An 18,586-nucleotide genomic window follows, 5' to 3' on the forward strand; every position below is an offset into this window, starting at 1 on the left:
TGATTCCCCTACCCCTCAACAAAGCCCTCCAACCAGGCCCCGTTGCTGGGCACACCAGCACACTTGCTGGCACCAGAGAGCTGCCCGTTCCCCACCCTGGCCCAGGACATGGTGGCCTGGGAGGTTCCTGCCTCTTCTCCCCCTCATAGCCCCCACCCCAGGAACTTGGCCGTGCCCATCTAGGTTGCGGGGGGAGGGGATGTCCCTAGAGCAGCACCTTTCTCTTCTTGAAGTGCTGGCGGGCCAGGTAGCCCCGGCAGGCTGCTTGGAAAAGGGTTAGGTTCCTGCTGGTTTGTTCGTCCCGCTGCTCCTCCAGCCGTGCCAACGTACCCGCCCGGAAGAACACCTGTGAAAAAGCAGGCCAGGTGAAGGCAGGAGACTGGGCCAGCCCAGCAGAGGAAAGGGAGGGAAGGTGAGGAACTGGAGAAACAAGCAGGCCTGGGAGTACAGCCCTTCGCTTGGGAAGAGCCTCAAAATCCAATTGTCCAAGAGAGGAGGGGAGGAGCAGGAAGAGGCCCTGGGAAGGCTGAGGGAGAAGGGGCTGGGGAGGTTTTGGCAGGGGAGGAGTAAGGTGTGAAATTTAACTTCAAAGAAAGATGAAAGGAGAGGGAAAGTAAAGGGAAGATATCTGGGGCAAGGAAGGAAATGGAGCAGTCACTGGTCAAACAGGGAGGGGGCGTCCTGCCACATCTGTGAGGGCTTCCTCACCCAGTACTGCCAGCAACCCTGTCAATGCCCCCTGTGCCCACAGCCCACTGCAGGGCCCAACCCGGGCTCCAGCCCCCTCTGACTCCCAACTGCTGGGATCAGGGGGAGTGGATGCCGGAGGATGTCTGTGTGAGAAGCAGTGCTGGGGAGAAGCGTGCAGAGGAAAAGCAGGGAGAATGGGAAGAGGGGTGGTGGGAAGCTCCTGCCTTCTCCTCCCCCTCCCTGCTAGTTTCATTTCAGATGGTCTCCTCTTTCATGTGCCACCCCCCCCAAAACACACCCAAGTTTCACCTTCTCATGAAGAAGCCAGTGAGGTGGGCGGGGGTTGGCCCAGCTGAGGGACCTGTCATACAGGTTTGGGGGCTGGAGGGCAGGCATGTGCAGAACCAGCTGGGCGCCCCCACACCCGGCCTTTCCTTAACACTCTGTGCTGCCCTAAGATAGGGCTTGGTAAAATTTGCCACACGCCACAAAGAGGAGTGTGTGTGAAACGGGAAGGGTTGGGTGAAAAAAATCACTCTGTATCCATGAGAGTGGGCGGAGACACCTAGGTATAGGCCTACCTCCATCTGGCACAGAACACAGAAAATTCCTTTTTGTGGGGCAAAGAGAAGATGTGAACGTGATGGGAAACAGGTTACGTAAATGCACTGAGAGCCAACAGGCACAGTATCCCAAGGCCCCCTTCAGCAAATATGCAAAGAGAGGGCTTAAACTTTCTGCTGAGAAAGCTCTGCCTCTGGCGACTCCACAGAAACCTGGTCCCCTGAGGCTGGCCTTGGAAAAAGCCAGCTCAGTCCTTTGTGACACTTCCCTAAATCCCGCCATCGAACATGGGGTCTCTCATGGGTCCTAAGTTCTACCTGAGCCTCAATTTCTTTTCTTTAAATTTATTTTGAACGGTCTTGCTCTGTCACCCAGGCTGGAGTAAAGTGGCGTGATCATGGCTCACTGCAGCCTCTACCTCCCAGGCTTAAGCTATTCTCCCACCTCAGCCTCCCCACTAGCTGGCACTACAGGTGTGCACCACCATTCCCAGCTAATTTTTGTATTTTTTTGTAGAGATGGGGTCTCCCTATGTTGCCCAGGCTGGTCTTGAACTCCTGGCATCAAGTGATCCTCCTGCCTCAGCCTCCCAAAGTGCTGAGATTACAGACATAAGCTGCCGTGCCCGGCTGCTCAATTTCTTTCTCTCTTTTTTTGGGGACAGAGTCTTGCTCTGTCACCCAGGCTGGAGTGCAGTGGTGCAATCTCTGCTTACTGCAACCTCCACCTCCTGAACTCGAGTGATTCTCATGCCTCAGCCTTCCAAGTAGCTGGGACTACAGGTGCCCGTCACCACGCCCAGAAAATTTTTTTGTATTTCAGTAGAGATGGGGTTTCACCATGTTGCCTAGGGTGGTCTCAAACTCCTGGGTTCAGGCAATCTGCCTCCCAAAGTGGTAGGATTGCAGGCGTGAACCACCACGCCTGGCCCCCAGATGCTTAATTTCATATAATGTGCAAGTCTGAAATCCCACTGGGGGTAAAAGGAATATCCAAGTCCCACCAGGGGACAGCAAACATGCTTGGTTAGGACACATAGCCACCTGATCAGGGCAGAAGTGAGGTGCTGGAGTGGGGGGTGGATAATGGCCCAGAGACACAATGAAAAGAGAAAGAATGGTCTAGAGGCCAAAGCAGCGAGCCTCAAATCTCTCTTGAACATTTGTGGGGTTAAGGGTCCTTCTGGGTATTGGGTGAAAGCTCCAGGCCATCTCCTCCCCAAAATACACATTCATACAAATTTTACAATGTCAGGAGGCTCTGAGCCCCGCAAAGTCCTTATTGAAACTCTCAGGGTCCCATGGCTCAGATGAAGACCCCCTCCTCTGAAGCAATGTGACACACAGGGAATCCCTGCTCACGAGTCAGTGTTAACCAGAGCCTAGACGGCCTGAACTTTCTTTCCCAAACTAGATGTGAGCAGGCACCCAGTGTTGGCCCAGCTCTGCCCTTGAGTGACAGTGCGCCCTGGGGCTTGCCTGCCTCAGCCGGGCACCTGGCATGGCTCAGGACGACAGAAGGTCTGAGATGGCAGCTGGGAAGAGGATCAGCCTATACAGGCCCTTTCCTGCCCTGCCCGAGACAGGCCTGGGAACCCAGGCATGGGCTGGAGGAGGTGCCATCCCCAATGGCAGCCAGCAGCAGCTCAGCCTGCTTGAGGCAGGAACCTGGCGGGAAAGACCAGGGTGACGGGACCCAGGGAGAGACCCTGCAGCTGAAGTAATGCCTGACAGCAGGCGGCCCTAGGCAGGGGCCCTAGATGGCAGCCCCAGCTTAAAAAAGCGGGGGGAGCGGAACAGACAGAGAGAAAAGAGCTGAGCCAGACACAGAGGTAGACAAAGCAGTGACACAAACCAGAAAATGACACAGAAAGAGAATGGGACACAAAGATACAGAGAACAAGGAGAGAAGCAGAAAAACAGAACCAGAAACCAAGGAATAGAGACCAGCAGGGACTGCTGGGGCCAAAGGGAAAGCCAGGGACGGCAGAAGCAAAGATGGGAAGATGCAAAGACACAGAGATGGGAGCGATGGACAGTGAGGGAGGGCAGGAGGAGCCAGGAAAGCGACTCAACATGCAGGGCCGAGAGGACCAAGCACACAGGACAAGTGAGACTCAAGCCTCTGCAAGCACCTCCTTGCACCGCACACGCCTCACGGGACCCTGCAACCCAGAGTTCCTTCCCTCTCTGCCGGCAGACAACCAGCCCAGAACCCTCTCTGGCTCTCCACTGGCCTCCTTTCCACCCCAGCCCTGGGGCACGTATGCGGGTGCCCCCTGTCCAAGCTTCCCAGGCTCGGAAGAGAGGGGCATGCAGGGCTTCCTGCCTGTGGGAGGAATGCTCAGCTGACCCTTTGGTGAGGAGTGACGCGGCAAACTGGCACCCAGGGGCCGGCGTGCCTGCATTTTACGCACAGCGTTCCATTCAGATGAGGAATTCGGCCTGCGGGCAGGTGGTGGCGGCACAGCCTCACCATGTCCTGCTTGCTCTCTGGAACCCAGCAGCCTCAGGTAACTCTCCACAGGGGCTCTACCCAAGGCCTCCTGCCTCTTCCAGCCCACATCCTCTGGGTCCAGCCCTCCAGTCTCCCCTACTCCCCACACCAGGACTCGGGCCAAGTTCAGGGCCACCTTCCACCCACTCTCTCCTGACATCACAGAGGTGTTCCTGGCACTGAACAAGCCAGTTATCCAGAAGGAAGGAAAGTCAAGTTGCTGCATCTGAACCCTCTAGCTCCCTGGCCCCTAGCCCTGAAGGGGGCAGCCCCTGAGTGGCTGGGCGGGGTGGAGCTAGGGCAAGACTCAGAGGGCACCAGGAGACCAGTGATGTCTGGCTGAGCAACAAGAACAGGAGGAGTGGGCCAGCCACCCAGGGGCCCCTGGAGTGAGGCCCGACTGCCCTCCTGTGGGACAACTCACCCGGCTCAGGCCCATGCAGCAGCTGCTCTTCTCCAGATCCAAGCACTCCAGCAGCTCCTCCACCGCCTGTAGAGAGAGGCCTCCGTCAGGCAGCCCGCCTGGGTCTCCCCTCACCATGCAGGGCTTCCTCCAGGCCCTTGGCCCTTCCCCTCCCTCCTCCTAGACAGTCTGTTACTCATGCACTTGTGTGGGCTTCCTCAGTGTCAGGCATTGGGTTGGACTCTGGGGACACAGAGGTGACTACAAGAGGAACAAAGCATCTTGCTGGGGAGCAAGACAAGTGAACTACTGCAGTGCCCACAGGAGGTGGCACCTACACGAGGCACCTCAGACAGCTCTTGGTTGTGCTGAGAACTTCTGATACAAGTGAGAATTTGCTGGACCAAGTAGGGGAGAGGGCATTTCAGGCGGAGGAACCAGTGTACGCAAAGGCCTGGGAGCACAAGACAGCAAAATGCACTGAGGAAACTCCAAGTCACTCACTGGAACTGGGATGGGGGGTGGGTAGTGAAGGTGCAAATAGAGAGGGGGCTGGAGCCAAAGCACGTGGAGCCCCGTGTGCTTCGGGAGCCCCTGAAGGGTTCTCTCAGAGATGGGCATGATCAGGTCTGCACTGGTAGAGGTCTCACTGGCAAATGGGTAGATGGATGGAGACCTACCCCTCTTAGGCAGTAGTCCATAGGAAGGGAGGCTAGAGCCTGGCCCAAGGGGAAGAGAAGACGAGAACACACGGCAAGTGTTAAGGAGACAGAGCCTTGCCTGATATGGGGATAGGGTATGTAAGGAGGAATCTAGGGCTATACTGAGATTTCCGATTGACATAACTAAGCAGATAATGGTGCCATTCTCCAAAGTAGGGAATATAAGAGAAAGAGCTGACCTGTGGGGAGACAGAATGAGTTTGGTTTGAAAAAGCTGAGTCTGAGATGCCATAAGGGATAGGGGTAGAGAAGTCCAGAAGGCAGTCAGATAGAAATGTATGTCTGGAGCTCAGGAGAGAGGCCTGGGCTAGAGGTATTGATTTGGGAGTCATCAATATATCTGCAGTAATTGAAGTGATGAGTGTGAATGACGTTGGCCAGGAAGAGGGTGCAGAATAGAAAATACATATGGCCAAAGACAAAGTCCTGAGGAAGACACCTCTTTACTTCAGGGGCAAGTGGAAATGAGGAGCTCAGAGGGAATGAGAACAGAGTCAAGGGGGAAACCAGGAGTGGCAGCAAAGAGGCCCAGGAGAGGATGTCCCAGAAAGAATGGAGCCCCGTGCTGCTAAGAATTCAAGTAACAGAGGGATAGAAAGTGCTGGTTGGCTGTGGCAATATGGAGGGGATGAGAAGACCAGTGCCAGGGCATCAGGGAGAGGGACCAGGCAGCCATGGGCGGTGAGGGCAGCAGGAAGAAAGCCCAGGGCAGGCAGGAGGCAGAGCACAGTACAGGGAGATGATGACAGAGGTGACAGAGGCTCCTTCCAGAGAGCAAAACCTGCAGGTCTGTGGGGGAGTTTCTCCATGGAGAGAAAAGGGCCAGGAGAAAAGGAGATGCTGGAGGAAAAAGACAGAGAAGCAAATTCACACGGATAGAACGGGTCTCTGGGGAGACCCAAGGAAACGGACTCCAAGGCACAGGATCAAGGGACTGGACGAGAGGAGGGACCCTTCCCACCAAGACAGAAGGTGTACAGGAATAAGGAGGCCAAGGAAGAGAGGTTTGCAGGAGGCAGGAAAAGAAGCTGGAGCCTGATGTCCTGAGATCTGGAAGTTGGGTATCTGCTGAGAAGGTGAGCCAGAAAGGTGGGGTGGGGAGGATTTGAGGAGAAAGATGGAGAATGGAATAGCAGATAGGAAGCCTGGAGTCACGGTCAGATAAGAAGGGGACATCTAGAAGACTTGCTGGTTCCCCCCGAGGGCCCACCAAAGGCTGAAGACCATGAACCTGTAGGAAGTCAAGTCCACAAAGTTGTATAATTTTCTTCCACCACCCTTGGGAGCCCAAAGTGAGGAGTGCAGACACCCAAAGCCTGGCACTTTGGGGTGGGAGTTTGGCAGGCCAGGTGCTGCGGGAGGCTCAGGAGGGCTGAGGGCAATGGAGGCAGAGTGACTGCAGAGTGAACCATGGAAAAGGAGACAATTGACAGAGAAACGGAGTGTGATCCAGAAAGAGAGGTCCTGACAGAGCTGGAGAGCAGGTGTCCTGAGGGGAAGAGAGGTGTCGGACCAGCAGGCAGGAGGCTGTGGTCAGAGAAGGTCACGCTGGGATTTATGATTTCAGAGGTGGGGCATTTCCAGAGCTGATGAGGTACTGGTGTAGCCACAGGTGGGAGGCTGGAATGGAGGCTGAGGCCCGTGAGAAGGGGGCGTGGGACAGGCATCGATGTCCACACGAGGTTGCCCAGGCCACCAGCAGGCCAAAGGATGGAAGAAAGTTCTTCCGAGCCCCCTCCATGAATTCAGGTCTTTGAGGCAGGGGTGGAGGGGCAGGGGGCCACACACAGGCTGGGCACTCTGTGGGCTTTCTGCCCCATTCTGCAGCATCCCCTCCTTTTAGGGAAGCCATCCTAGGGTCTGAGGTGTTTTCAGAATCAGGCTGGGTGCCTGAGGCCCAGCACAGTAAAGGAGGGGTCCTCTGCTCTGGGAGCCCTGTGACTGTCTAAGGGGCTGCCTCTGGGGCTCAACATGACAGCCCAGACGGGCAGGGACACCCCTTCCGCAGCCGCGAGTTCACCACCCAGGGCCGGAAAGGGCCCAGCAGCCTGTGTTCACCTGGCACCACAGAGGTCTCGCCATATCCACCTTCCTTCTAGGAGGAATGTTCACCCAGCCCTGGACAGTTTCCTGCTTCAGGAACCAATCCCTGACATGGGGGCCAGGCTGGGGGCCCAGGTGCCGTCAGTGGGGCTCCCAAGGCACTAATAATTCTCATGTGCCCCCAGTGGGCCCAGGCCCTGCTCGCTCCTGGATGATTGTCTGACCCACCAGTGAGCAGACACCCCCAGCTCAGGCCTCCAAGGAGGGAATGGCTCTTCTCCAGCTCCTACGGTCTGGGCCCCAGGACACAGCTGGGTGCTTCCAAAACCAGGAGCCTGAGCAGGGCCAGATGGGCTGTCTCCAGGGGAGGGAAGGCAGATGAGTCTGGGAAGGGCAGCTGCTTGAGGGGCCTGGGCAGACGGAGAGTGGTCTGGGGACCTGGACCTACCCGCCTTTCATCCACCACGATGTAGTTACGCCCGTGTTTCTTGGTCAGGTGCGGGGCCAGGACATCAAAGCGGCGGCGGAACTCAGAAAACACCATGTGGTCAGGGTAACCTAGAGAGAGCAGCCCAGAGCCAGGCCCGTCAACGCTGCCTGCTCCCAGCACACCCCAGTAGCCACTGGTGCCTGGGCAGTCAGTGGACAGTCACCAAAAGAGAAGAAACTGCAGCGGGTGGGGAGTCTGTGGTTGAAGGCAGGCCTCGAAAGTAGAGTGGGGAGTCAGGGAAGAGGAAGAGGAGGCCAGGAGGACAATCAGGCCTGCTCCACAGGGGGACAGGAAGGCCTGAAAAAGGAACAGTCTCCTTCAGAAAGAAGTAAGCTCCTAGTCAGTGAGGTATGCAAATGGGGGGTTGCGGGGCAGCTGACCAGCTCGGAGGAAGGCTACGTCCCAATCCCCAAGATGCTTTCTAGCTCTCCAAGTCTATGTCTCAGTGATAACGCAGACAGAACAATGTCCTGTGGTCTTTAAAAAAAAAGAAAAAAAAAAAGGACACCAGGCCAGGCGTGGTGGCTCACGCCTATAATCCCAACACTTTGGGAGGCCAAGGTGGGAGGATCACTTAAGGCCAGGAGTTTGAGACAAGCCTGGCCAGCATGGTGAAACTCCGTCTCTACTAAAAATACAAAAAAGTAAGCTGGGTATGGTGGTCCATGCCTGTAGTCCCAGCTACTCAGGAGGCTGAGGCAGGAGAATCGCTTGAACTCAGGAGGCAGAGGCTGCAGTGAGCCAAAATCACACCACTGCACTCCAGCCTGGGAGACAGAGCAAGACTCTGTCTCAAAAAAAACAAAAAAACAAAAAAAGGCACCAGAGTAGCTGAAAGGAATCATGCGTTGGCTAGGTGCTGGACTCCTGGCCCTGCCTCTTAGGATCATGTGACCTTGGGCCAGTCACTTAACCTCTCTGAGCCTCAGTGTCTTCACCTTTAAACGGGGGCCCTAGCACTTATCTCGCATGGTAGTCATGGAGATTAAATGAGAAACCAAGTAAAAAGCACAGTGTGACTCACTTGCTTGGCATTTAATAAACACTTCTTTTCCCCCTCCGTCCACTGAAGCAGGACATCAGAAAGGCCGCCCTCCTTGCCTCATCCTGACCTTGAGTCCTAGGCCAGGTGACAAATAAGACTTGTAGATTCTCTTTCCCTGAAGAGTGTCTGGGCTTCAGGTCAGGGGAGGTGTGACCTGACTTTTGGCTTGGAGCAAGGTGGCTTTTGGCTTGGAGCAAGGTCAGAGCAGTGGCTAGCAGGAGGTGACCCCAAGTCACCCTGATCTTACCAGAGCCCAGGGTGGAGGGCCACGAACTCCACTCCCACAGAATTACAGAATTTCAAACCAGAAAGGGTTTCTTCTTAAACCAGATCTGACTCATCTTTCAGACATAGAAATGGAGGCCTGGGAGGAGCGACTGGCTTGCTCAAGGTCACAGAGGCTGCCGCTGGGGGCAGAACTGGCTTCCAAACCTGGACTCCCGACAGTCAGCCAGGGACTCGCTCCACAGCAATGATGGACTAGCTGGCTCTGGGAAACCCTCCAGCTGGGAGGTGAGGCTGATGCATGTGCCTGATAATTGAAACAGGAGGCGGGGGCTGCTGAGGGGCCAAGACAAAGTGAGCTATTGATTGTATCTGAATTGCAATTAAATTGATGGGCCAGGATAGCAGGTCTGGACGCCTGGCATCTTAATTAATCATCAGTGCTATCGTCGGTGGCTGGGGGCCGGGTGAGGGAAGGGGGGCCTGCTGCTGCTGGCCTCATCGATCTGCTTGTTTGAGTAAAGCACATTGATTTTGGTTCAGAGCGGTAACAATCTGGTTTTGAAATAATAAACACCAACTCCATATCAAGACGTGGGGACAGATCGATGATTTATTTAGAGCAGGGCAGGGAGCCCGTTTCCTGGCTTGGGCTGCTAAAGAAAAGTGACAGTGCCCATGGGAATGCCTGAAGGGGACCTGGCTGTGGGTGGGTCTACCTGCTCTTCTAGCAAAGGAGAAAAACATCAGAAACCCAGCAACTCATAACTTCTCAGGCAAAACAACAACAACAAAAACAACAACCAAAAAACCCCACTTGATAGACGTGAGACATGACTCTACAGCCAGCCTGCCTGGTCAAATCCCACTCTGCCACTCAGGAGCTGTGTGACCTTGGGCAAGCTACTTAACCTCTCTGAGCCTCAGTCTCCTCATCTGGAATAATAGCAGAGTGCTATCATGATAGCGGTGTGCTATCCCGGCCCCCAGCCACCGACAATAGCTTCTATGGACTCTAAGTAACCACTAATACTATCATCCTCTATGTCTCCTCTTTTAGATGGGCCCATAAAAAAGGGTCTGACTGACCTTTCTTGGGAGTTTTAAGTACTTCAGAAAGATTTAGCACCTCATTTCTCACTAGGCAGATGGCTCCGAAAGGGCACTGGGTTTGCTGCTGTGGGCAAAGTTGAACTGTCCAAACTAGGGACGTGAGGAGAAAGGGAGCTGTGGACAAATGACAAGGCGCGGGGTGGAGCTGGGAGGGGAGAGGGATGAAGAAAACTGAATACGGAAGGGAGAGGAGGAGGCGGGGACTCTGCAGGATGGAAAGAAATGGAGAAAGGAAGGGGCTGTGGGCTGGGAGAGATGAGAGACCAGAGCAGAAAGGATCGTGAGGAAAGAGACAGGAGCAGCCCCACTGCAGCCCACGGGTCCCAGGTGTGAGGTGGCGCAGGGCAGAGCCAGCTCTGGAAAAGAGAGCCCAAAGTGGAGAGGAAAGGAGGCCCCACCTTGGCGGTACATGCGCATGGCATCGAGCAGGCGGGAGCCGCGGAGCTGGGTGCGGAGCAGGGGCACGTCGAGCTGCAGGAGCCCAGCCTCGCAGTGGTCTCCGGAGGGCAGGTCCAGCTCACTGCTGCTGCTGACTCGGCGGGAGGAGGCGGAACGGGGCTCCCCAGCCCAGCCCTCAGCCACAGGCAGGAAGCAGTGCACAAAATGCAGCTTCGACTTCTTGATGGTGTCGATGAGGGCATCCTGCCGAGGGGAAGGGACCGCCCTCAGTGGGCTCTGATGGCCTGTGCTCAGAAGAGCAGAGACTGGTGCCAGCGTCTCCACTGCTCACGGGGTAGCAAGGGCGCCAGCACCAGCCAGGACCTACTAAGCCTGGACAACTCTGCCCTCGCTGGGCCTGGGTGGCCACTCACAGGTGGCAGCACTGAAAAAGAAGACCCCACCAGCAGCCATCGAGTCACAGCGCGACGCTGAGTGGGCACCAGATGGCCTCAGTGTGCTCGGAGTCCCCAGGCCTGCCTGCCAGGGGTAAGGAGGAGTCCCCAGGCCTGCCTGCTGGGAACCGGTTGGCACTCACCACTTGCAGCTTCATCTGGATGCACAGTGACTTCTTTTTGACAGCCGCCATGCCCGTGGTAAAGGTCTTCCGCATGCTGGTGGCCCGACGCAGTGCCAGCTGCGAGCCACCCTCCAGGCCCGCAATGGAGCCAGAGAGCACCGTGGCACTGCCTGCGCGGCCCAGAAACAGGTTGCTGATGATTTTTCTGCCAGAGGTGGGAGGATAAGGGAGGAAAAGCAGTCACATCTATGGAGCGGAAAAGGTCGCTCCTCCCCCAAGGCCCCAGAGCACCAAACAGTCCCATTCAGCCATGTCCAGGGGCCTGGCTACCTGAACTGCATGCCCCACACCCTACAGAGAAACGAACAGTGGAGAAATTTTCAAACAATACGGAGAGAAAGCCAGAGGTGGGCAGAAGCCAAGGGGTGGACAGGAATTGGACAGAGGGGAGCGATCTACTCATCTACTTCCACTCACCAGGGAGGGCAAAGGTGTGGAAAGGTTTCCAATGTGACAGGAGGGGTTAGGGTTCAACATCTTCTAACATACGATATAATTTATTTATTACGTTCACTGTTCATTATCTGTCTCTCCCACTAGAATGTAAATTCCACAAGGGCAGGGAGCTCAGTTTTGTTCACTATGATCTGCCAAACACCTAGAAGCCCCTGTCGCAGGGTAGGTGCCCCTAACCATCTTCTGAAGAGCAGAGCGGATGACAGGGCCTATGGGCCTGGGGGTTTCTAAGGCCACTCCTGCCTTCTTTGACTTGGGGGTGTTCTTCACATTTAAACCATAGGCTCTCCCACCATGTCTGCCTCCCCCCTCTACTCCAAGAGGCCCCTCCAGCTCCTCCAGGCCAAGTGCCGTGGGCTGTTGCCTCTCAGGAATAAAGGCCATTTATTTTGCTAGTGAGGGGGCCTCTGAGACAACTCCAGGGGGAGGGAGCCCCAAAATCAAAACAGTCCTGGGTACAGGACAGGGGAGGAGGCAGTGGTGGTCTTACTTCTGGGAGTCCTGCAGGAGCCGGGGGGCATTCTGGGTGGCTGGGTTCTGCTTGGTGTAGTTCAGCCAGCCAGTCACGTTGTACTCTACCCAGTTGGTGCCATGGCTGTGGCCCAGGAGAAAGTGGTGTGGTTTGCTGCTGCGCAGAAGGGGGCTTTGGCCTGACGGTGGGAGAAGCAAGATTCAGGTTGTCAGGGCACAGGCACAAAGTGATCCCCTGCACAGGGAGTGCCACCTAGACCCACCTGTAAGAGGAAGCAGAGGAGCTACCCTCTAGGGATGCCACCTACCTTTTTTGTCACCTTCCTGGGGGCCATAATAGGAGAAAAGGCGCTCCAGGAGGGTGTCCTCACTGGCCCCTGGCACCAGAGCCTCCTCTTCCAATAGCCATAGCAGGCCCCTTGCCTCATCTGTGCGAGCCAGCGAGCGGACCTACAGAGAAGGAAGGAAATCCCTCCTTGTCATATGGAGCTGCGGGAAAGGGGCCAGGGTGGTCCTCAGGCCCAAACACACCCTACAGAATGCTACGCACGTGCACACATGCACGCACGCACACGCTGCAGCTCCTGTCGCTCACTGCTGACACCTTGTGGAGGAGGCGGGCAGCCCAGGGAAAGGGAAGCCAAGAAAGGGAGCAAAGGGAAGCCCACAGCAAAAGAGGGTGCTTAGCGCTCCAGTCCAAAGTCACCAAAGACTGCAGCCTTCCTCCTGGCCAGAGCCCACGCCCTGAGGCCCTCCTCCACCCTTTCCCCTCGGAGGTCACCAGGGACTTGGGTGAACCCCATATTGCTCTCACTCCCTGGCAGTGCGATAAAGTCTGGAAGGCCCTGAGCACAAGGGTTGGCCCTAAGGAAGCTGTCAGTAAGTGACAGCTGTGGGGTTAATCCTGGTCTCTGAGAGTAGAGAACCCAGAGGGGGCTCAGATGGCTGCCGGTGGGATCACTGCAGGCTCACTCAAGGACCAAAAGCATAAGACAAGTGACTTAACGGATGTGGCAGCCAAAATGGGCAGAGGCTGGGGCAAGCTAGACAGCAGGTACCCCTATCTACAGGGAACAACCACCACTGAGCTGCAGCCAACCGCTGTCTTGGAAGAACACTGGCCTAGCATTGATAAACCCTCTGGTTCTTCAAGAGAAGGTAGAAATACCCAATTCTGATTTCCAATATCCCAGGAAGGCCAAACAAACTAGGCCTGTGGCCACATCTGGCCGGCAGGTGCCTTTTCTATGGAGTTCCCACATCTTTCTTGGGCAGGAAGGATGGAACCTTCCCCACACTCTATTCCGGCCTGGCCTTTAGGGACTGGAGGAAAAAAGAAGTGAGAAAGGGGCAGTTTTTTCTCTCTTTGACCCCAGCTGCCTGCATCTCCTCCCCACAGATGCCCAAGGGAGTTGGCGTGATTACCAGAAGGAAGCAGAATGTGGCCAAAGGCCAGGGTAACTCTGGCGGCAGGAACCAAGTAGCAGGAACGAGCAATGAAGCAATCAGATGGGAAGACAGGCTTGGCACCAAGGTCCCCTTCCCCAGGGGTGCAGCTGCCCCATGCCAAGGCCCATTAGTCAGGGGAGACCACAGAAGAAAAAGAAGGGCCAAGCTCTTCCCACATGCTGTCTGACCCCTGCCGCTCATGCTGACACCCCCCCTCTTCTGGGAGCCACAATGGTTCTGAGTGAGGCCGTCACAGGAGCCCAGGTGCCAGGAAAAGAAAATCCACTTCCCTGGGGAGATGCGGTGCTTGGGCACTTTAAACATCTGTCCCCGGGGGGTACTCACTCTTTCCCAGTCCCACCACTTGTGCAAGCCAAGCAGGGCCTTATGGCAGAGAAGAGGGAGGGAGAGGCAGGAATCAAAGCACAGGACGGAGATCGGCGACCTCGCAAAAATGCCAGTTCGCCAATAAAGCACCTTATGCAATTCCCCTAATGGCGGACAATCGCCAAATGCCAAGAGTTTGCTAGGCCAGCCAGTCCCCCACCAAGTGCCAAGGTGCCCAGGACACTAGCACAAAGGGTGACAAAGCCTGCCCCCAAGGTTGAGGGGCGAGGGTTCATATCCATGACAGCCCCCTAGAGGGCATTTGACAGCTTGGCACTGTTTCCCCTGGGAGTGGGAGGCTGCCTCCTGGCCCTGCTCTGTTAGGTTGCACCAGTCCTCTACTTGGGGACAATGGCAGGGAATGACTATGTCCTTGGGGTCTGGGCCCTCACCACCTGGGACTGGTCACCAGGGCTCCTGGCAGACACACTGGAGGCTCAGCCAGTTACCAGCTGGGGCCTGAGCCTCAGAGGCTGAGAAAGGAGATATGCTTTCCTGCCTGGCTGGGACACCCGTGGGCTGTGGCTCCCCAGGGCACTAAAGCAGAAGAAAGTGCCACCTTCCTGGCCAGACTGCGTGAGTGCTAAGGGGCAGAGCCCCAGCGCCATAGAGTAGTTGGTGTCTGGGCATGACTGCTGGACCCTCCCTCAGCCCACAGTGGCACTCCTGGCAGCAGCTCAGATGGAGAGGGCTCCACCACAGGGAGACGGGTGGGAAATGAGAGGAAAGGCTCTCTCAAACCCTCTCTGCAGCTCCTACCAGGGACTGATGGGAGGCCTGGTCCACAGCAGCCACAGAGTCATCCGTGGGGGACTCCAAGTCATCAAACGCCAGCTCGATGTTCTCCTGGGAAGGAAGGCCGAGCAGTACTGAGCATGGGGGTCACGTTGTGGGGAACAGCCCTGTGAGCAGGCTGGGAGGGAGCTCTGAGATCTGCAAGGCCAACCTCCTTCAGTGCCGTGCAGGAGCTCCCTCCGTCATCCCAAATGAAACGGCTCCCAAGGCAACACACTGTATTTTTTGCACAGCTAAAATTCTCAGAACCTCTTTTTATCCTAAGCCAGAGTCACATTCTCATTACTCACATCAGTTGATTAGGCAACACAGAGCAAGCCCACTCTCAATTTCACACAATCATCCTTGAAACACTTGAAGACAACTGCCATTTTCCTTCTGAATCCTTTCTCGCCCCAAATAAATATCCTGACAATTCACTCAACTCATTTCCAGATGAGGCAGGATTTCCAGTTCTCATCCCATCAGGGACACCCTTTTACAGAAGGCACTAAGTCATCATCTGTCACTCTCACAGATCAGGGAAGGGAGACGGGAAGGCCAGGCCCAGACACACTTGGAGCAGGAACCACACAGTGGCAATCACTGGGCCTGGGAGGTGCCTCAAAAGAGGCCAAGGGCGGTCTCCTCAGGGCCCTCAATGCACCTGTAGGCTTCCTGGAGAGTAAACTCTCCACCAAGTGAGAACGTAGCCAAAGCCAGAGGCCAGGGACAAGGGGGCAAGGAACGACTGCTGCTCCAGAGAGTGCAGGAGGACAGAAATGGAGAATAAGGTGGTGCCTTCTGCATCCACAGATGCCCTCTCTAGGGGTGCCAAGGCCAGAATCTGAGGCCAGGTGAGGCCCAGGCCCTAGAGCTACCTCCTTGTATCTTTCCAACTCCTGCACGAAGGTGCGCTCGTGGAAGAGCCTCTGCAGCCGGTCCTGGGTGTAGTTGTGGCACAGCTCTTCAAAGGAGGCTCCGCGGGCCGACCCACCCTGCTCAGGGTTCTGGAAACCCGGGGTGTCGACAATCATCATGGAGCAGAGCGAGTGCTGGCTGGACTTGAGAGCCCTGGATAGGGACAGCCTGGGTCAGAGCCCCGCTGGTTGGCCTCTGGCACCAGGAAGCCCCACCCTGCCCCAGCCAGACTTCCATCCCTGCCCAGGTGCCCAGGACCCTGGGGGGGAGGGCGTGCTGGCCTTGCTCATAGCCCACAGTACAGGGAGACCCTGCTGGAGGAGGCCGGCTCTGCCTCGGCCAACCAGGCACAAAGGCATCTACTCCACCTCTGCCAAAGCAGGAAAAGCCCTGGGTCCTGCCTGGCACTCACCTGTTCACCAGGGAGACGAGAAGGGTGAAGAGCTCGCTGTAGAGGCCAGCCGCCATGCCCTCAAGGCACTCCAGCGCACTCAGTTTCGGGCCTGTGGGGCAGGGGGAGCAGCGCTATCTCCTGCTCCGCAGGACTCCCCACCTGGGTAGGCCCCTGACCTGCCCAAGGCCCAGTCAGCACGGGGCCTGGGGCAGGGCCTCTGCCACTGACAGAGCATCTGTTCACTCCAGCAATCCCCTCCAGCCCCAGGGATGGCAGCAAGGCCGGGATGAGGCCTCCCGCTCACAACCATCAGCCAAGGGACAAAACGTACCTGTCCCATCTCCCAGGCCACTCTCCTCGGGGCCCTGGCGGAAGGAGGTGGAGCGCTGCAGAGTGCCACCCTTGTGCTGGTGCTTGAAGATGGCTGAAGACAGCTCCTCCAGGCTACAGCCCAGTAGGTACGCAGCCTTCTGGGCCCACTCATGGCGGGCAAACTGCTTGCGCCCAGCTGTGGAGTGGAAAAAGGGATCTGGCATCCTGGGTCTTTTTCCTTAGGCCAGCTGATGACGTGATGACCAGCTGATGACTATGCATCTTCTGGGGGCAAAAACCAGCCCTGATGACACCTGATGGGCTTTAGGCAGAATAGGGGCAGCCAGCAGTGGCCAGCATTTCCTGTGTTCCATGGGGATGGAGAGAATGAGCAGGTCCTAAAGTAGGCGGTAACTCCACATGCTGCCACCGGAGGGCAACAAGCCAGTTGCAAAACTCCCTTTTCAGACGGCTCAGCTCCAGGGGTGCCCAAGTAGGGGAAGGGCGGACGAACCAGCCCACCTGGGATGGGCACAAGAACCCTGTGTGCCTGTGGGGGATTTATCTTGAGAGATCGCTCATGCCTCCTCATTCCCTGGGTGCATTAGAACCCTCCCTCTTGCCCCCCTGGCATCTGCCAGTGGAGACCACAAACACCCACTGATGGCCCAACAGTGGGGAGGCAAAAAAGCTGCAGGGGAAAGGGAACAGCCCGCACAGACGTATGTGCCTCAGCCAACATGTGTCTAATCACGGCAATTAGGGAAAGCTAACAAGAAACAAGGTTTTACCTTCAGCAGCTTCTGTAAGGCAAAGGACCAGCATGCAGCATGCAAAGAAAAACAGTGTGTTAGCAAACAGTCATCAACGGGGCTCGCCGCCTCGAAGGGACCGTGGCGCGGGGCTGTTGTGAGGATGAGCAGGCAAGAAAACACAACCACAGTCAGACTTGGGACAAATGCAAACACACACAGTCTCCAGGGAGTATGTTTGTGGGTGTAATCACACTGACACATACAGAAAGAGACCCACAAAGACATTCATGCACATGTGTGCGCGCACACACACACACCCTGGAAAACACTGGAAGCTCTGAGGCGCTAACAGACATTGCTCGACAAGGTCCCTGTGCTGACACCCGGAGCTCTCTGCTTGCAGCTGGGGCTGGGTAGGTTAGAGGAAAGCTAGGCTTGTCACCTCAGAGTGAAGCAACTTCCCTCAACACACAGCCACACGCCTGCCTGCCTGTCCGTCCTCCACATTCTCGAAACAACTTCCCTAACCCAGAGCCTGGCTCCTCCTGGGCAGGGATGCCACTTCTTGGGGTCACACGGAGCCTCACGCCCGGGCATCCATTCCTCCATGCACCCACCACCCGCCAGGGCTTTCTCACTCCAGCTGAGCAGCCTGGGGCCCTTCACATCCCAGAAGGGGACAAAGCCAAAGCCCAAGGTGCTGTTCAGCACTAGCATGCCCTTTCCCTAAACTGTAGAAAAAAGGGGTGAAGAGGTGCTCAAATCGCCACCCTCCAACGTAAGTCATCTTGAAGGATGGAGCAGAGCTCCTCCAAGCCAGGCCAAGTCCCCAAGCGCAAAGTGCCAAAGCTGCAGCCCATTCGTTACCACGGTGCCTACTGCCCCCTAGTGGCCGCCACCTTGACATGCAAGAGGAAGATACGCAGCTACCCAACCAGTGGAGAGAAGGAAAGAGGATTGGGGAAAACTGGTCTCCGGAGGCCCCAGGAAGCAAGCCCACCCTACCCCACCCCATGGTGGGCATCCTGAGAGGTTCCAGGATTCAGATCCAAAACTGGCAGGAGAAGCAGCTACTCCTGGGACTCCAAGACACCCCACAGCCTGCAGGCTCCCCTTTCATTCTCAACCCCCGGGGTTCTCCCCAGACCAGTCCTCTCCGCAGCAATAGAACAAGCCCAGCCCCCAGAAAGTCCTGGGCAAGCACCAAGACAGGGCACGGCGGCCCCTACACCCCAGGGTGGGGCCAAGGTCAGTTACCCGCTTGCTCCTCGGGGGCCTCTGTCAGGAAGGGAACAAGAAGGAGAGTTATTCCAGCGGGGCTGCCCTGCCTTAGTGTCCTTCTCGTCCCTCAGCCTCTGAACCCCCAGCCCTCCATGCTTCCTCACAGAGCCCCCCCGGGGCTGAGAAGAGGCACAAGCAAAAGAGGGGTGTCTCAGAATGGCTGAGTCTGTGCTGGACAAGAATAAACGGGGAGTGGGCAGGGCCCCTAAGAGATCTCCCAGGGGACAGGCCAGCCTACTGGGACCCACTGCAGGTTACCTTTGGTGGCTCCTGCAGCCCCCAGGTGGTAGATGGCAGCCAGAATGAGCCAGCAGGCCTTCTGTTCATCGGGGGAGATGCCCAGCACCTTCATGGCCGCCTGCAGCTTACTAAACTGCTGAGCTGCCTTCTGCTTTTCCTCAGGCTGTGGAGATAGATGACTTCAAAGGGCTGTTCCTCCCAGCGCACCCCCATGAGAAGCTGGGCCCTCAAGACAAGGCTTGGGTAGAGCCAGCAGCTGGAGCTGGGCTCCCATTATTCCCACGGGACCCATGGAGGCTTTTCCTACCCTCCAAGGCCCAGGGCTGCCAACCCAGAC

The 18,586-nt window shown here is 56.6% G+C and overlaps 1 protein-coding gene across 5 annotated transcripts in view; it reads right to left on the reverse strand.

Annotated features, from left to right (window-relative positions):
* MYO18A (myosin XVIIIA) overlaps positions 1 to 18,586 on the reverse strand; it is a 105,939-nt gene that overhangs the window by 25,465 nt on the left and 61,888 nt on the right. For all 5 annotated transcript variants that reach the window (XM_050763287.1, XM_050763286.1, XM_050763283.1 and 2 more), the window contains 12 exons: positions 18,263 to 18,412; positions 15,993 to 16,176; positions 15,680 to 15,770; positions 15,228 to 15,420; positions 14,332 to 14,418; positions 12,045 to 12,186; positions 11,756 to 11,915; positions 10,768 to 10,954; positions 10,190 to 10,433; positions 7,367 to 7,476; positions 4,175 to 4,240; positions 218 to 346 (listed from right to left, as the gene is read on the reverse strand). In XM_050763287.1, coding sequence (XP_050619244.1) covers positions 218 to 346; positions 4,175 to 4,240; positions 7,367 to 7,476; positions 10,190 to 10,433; positions 10,768 to 10,954; positions 11,756 to 11,915; positions 12,045 to 12,186; positions 14,332 to 14,418; positions 15,228 to 15,420; positions 15,680 to 15,770; positions 15,993 to 16,176; positions 18,263 to 18,412 — 1,743 coding nt within the window. The remainder of the gene's footprint in view (positions 1 to 217; positions 347 to 4,174; positions 4,241 to 7,366; positions 7,477 to 10,189; positions 10,434 to 10,767; positions 10,955 to 11,755; positions 11,916 to 12,044; positions 12,187 to 14,331; positions 14,419 to 15,227; positions 15,421 to 15,679; positions 15,771 to 15,992; positions 16,177 to 18,262; positions 18,413 to 18,586) is intronic.

Source organism: Macaca thibetana, chromosome 16 (assembly GCF_024542745.1).
Source record: "Macaca thibetana thibetana isolate TM-01 chromosome 16, ASM2454274v1, whole genome shotgun sequence".
Classification (NCBI taxonomy): domain Eukaryota; kingdom Metazoa; phylum Chordata; class Mammalia; order Primates; family Cercopithecidae; genus Macaca; species Macaca thibetana.